Below are 2,343 nucleotides of genomic sequence, written 5' to 3'. Positions count from 1 at the left end.
ATATATATACATACATACATACATACATACATATATATATATATATACATATATATATATGTATATATATATATATATACACACACACACACATATATATATATATATATGTATATATATATAGATACATATGAATATATGTGTGTTGAAGTATGATATAGAAGCTCACATACTCGTCGGATATTTCGTCACCTTTCATATCAAGAATGCGCCCTATATTGCGATTGCTAGGATTACGGGACGCCTGTCGAAAACAGGGTTGAGTGTTAGCAAACATGAAAGCGCCCTTGTGTCTAACGAACACATGGCAGTGCTCTATAAATAGTATTATCTCCCGGTATTTTAATCTGGAAATACATTCAATCGAATGGCACATATGCACACCCACGGTGCGAACAAATTACGCACAAATTGAATAGCTACATTCTCACCAACACTGCGTCATGATTTGAAATGCAAGAATCAGTAAATGCGTTAAAAATAAGCACAAAAGTGAGCTCAAAACGCCCCATACAAACACAGATACACACAACACACCGATCACGAACAATCAGCAACAGTTATACCATCTAGTACACAAAATCAAACTTACAGCCTGAGCTTCGGCACGAGATCGACAGATGATAGTGTTCTCCATGTACGTTATGTCTATTAAAGCGTTGAAAGCTTGCGCATTGCCCACCTACGAGCGGATAAGGGAGACAGATGAGAATGGTTAATAAAAATAAAATAATATAATAAAATAATAAAATAATAAAATAATAAAACAATAATATAGATAGATAGATATATATATATATATATATATATATGTATGTATGTATGTATGTATGTGTATTTGTGTGTGAATAGAAATGCTATACATATGTATACGTATACTTGTGTTTTGTTCATGACCGTAGTCTCTTTGAGCATATATGTATAAGATATTAATGAATGGTCATACACCCATAAGTATTCACACAAACAGAATAAAATGGTATTCATTTCCATCTCATACACTGGCCATTGCCTGTGCGTATAGCAGTGAGAGAACAGGATCGATCACATAGTAGGTAACAATGTGTGCTGACACCTTGAAATTGGGCTAATGGCAGTATGTCGAGAGTATGTTTTATCCTTATCCGCAACCGTAAAGTGCTGTACTTATCCCTAAGACCACTCTGTTGACACCGCAGCCGACTCATTTGAAGCCGGTTACAAGTACTATGAAAGTTTTTATAAGTAGGGACGAACACTATGGTCACTTTATAAATTACTAGAGATACGGTGTGCACTGTGTATATTCATATATGGCATAAATATAACTATACACACAATCATACAAATTATCATACATATGATCATACATATACTCATACATATATTCATCCACGGAATTATATGTAGAATTATACATATATTCATTCGTATAATCATGCATAAGAGTAAGTTGTGGTAATTGCATATGCGAGTCGTGTAGATACCTCTATCAGATCGATGACAGCTGGATGTTTGGATACTGCGCGGGTGTCCTGGATGTTGTATTTATTATAACTCATTTTCCTAGTGCTGATTTTGGGTGTTCTGTTCGTCTTATTTGCGTTGCTGCACATATACAGTTTGAGAATAATCATTCGTTAGCAAATATTGGGTAGTTAGGAGTACAAGAATATATACGCGCATAGAAGTGAACTTATGCGTGCAAAGTGTCGGTCTGCTCCCTGAAAACCATTCCGTATAAGAACTTTTGATGTTTCAATGCGAAAGCATTAAATAACCGTCATCAGAAGGTATATTACAATCGAAGCACCCAATAGGAAGCAACCAGCGAGATATAGAAGTTAATACACACACGGATATATTTTACTTGTACTGCCGATTAAAAAAGAATAGTACGTGGCAAATATTAAAACACAACAGAGTATCTGTGGATCCTCGTAAACTAAATCCATAGTGACGACAACAGAAGTATTTGGTGACCGCGCGAGACCTTAAGTGTGTAAAGGTCACTGATACGCAATATATAGGCACAGCACCCGACAGCATATTAGTGCGGTACTCGAAGTCAGCATGCGAAGCAAGTAGACATGCAAAGCAGCCCATCAGAAAACCATCGGCCATCTAGTGGTTTCTGGGGTGTCAACTAAAGTGGCTTATATAAATACACTGTATCTGTGAGAATATACAGAAATATTCTAAAAGATGAGATAGGAAGGACGGAGGTAAGCCTACTTGCTTCTCGTGTGAAATAGTCGATGGTAATACAGAACACTGTACAAGACATAGGCGACATATATATATATATATATATATATATATATATATAAGGAATGTGGCCATTTTTGTAGGAAGTACACATTA

General features: G+C 35.6%; 1 protein-coding gene across 1 annotated transcript; it reads right to left on the bottom strand.

Annotated features, from left to right (window-relative positions):
• Positions 1-173: 173 nt before the first annotated feature.
• SARC_14465 (hypothetical protein) lies at positions 174-1,587 on the bottom strand (the record flags this gene model as incomplete). The annotated part of the gene is made up of 3 exons (XM_014291401.1): positions 1,467-1,587; positions 593-682; positions 174-244 (listed from the first exon to the last, which is right to left on the bottom strand). Coding segments are annotated over exons 1-3 (236 nt in total), but the record flags the coding sequence as incomplete, so codon positions are not given.
• Positions 1,588-2,343: the final 756 nt, after the last annotated feature.

The sequence above is a fragment of the Sphaeroforma arctica genome, assembly GCF_001186125.1.
Source record: "Sphaeroforma arctica JP610 unplaced genomic scaffold supercont1.4661, whole genome shotgun sequence".
Classification (NCBI taxonomy): domain Eukaryota; class Ichthyosporea; order Ichthyophonida; genus Sphaeroforma; species Sphaeroforma arctica.
This window is presented reverse-complemented; position numbering and strand designations above follow the sequence as displayed.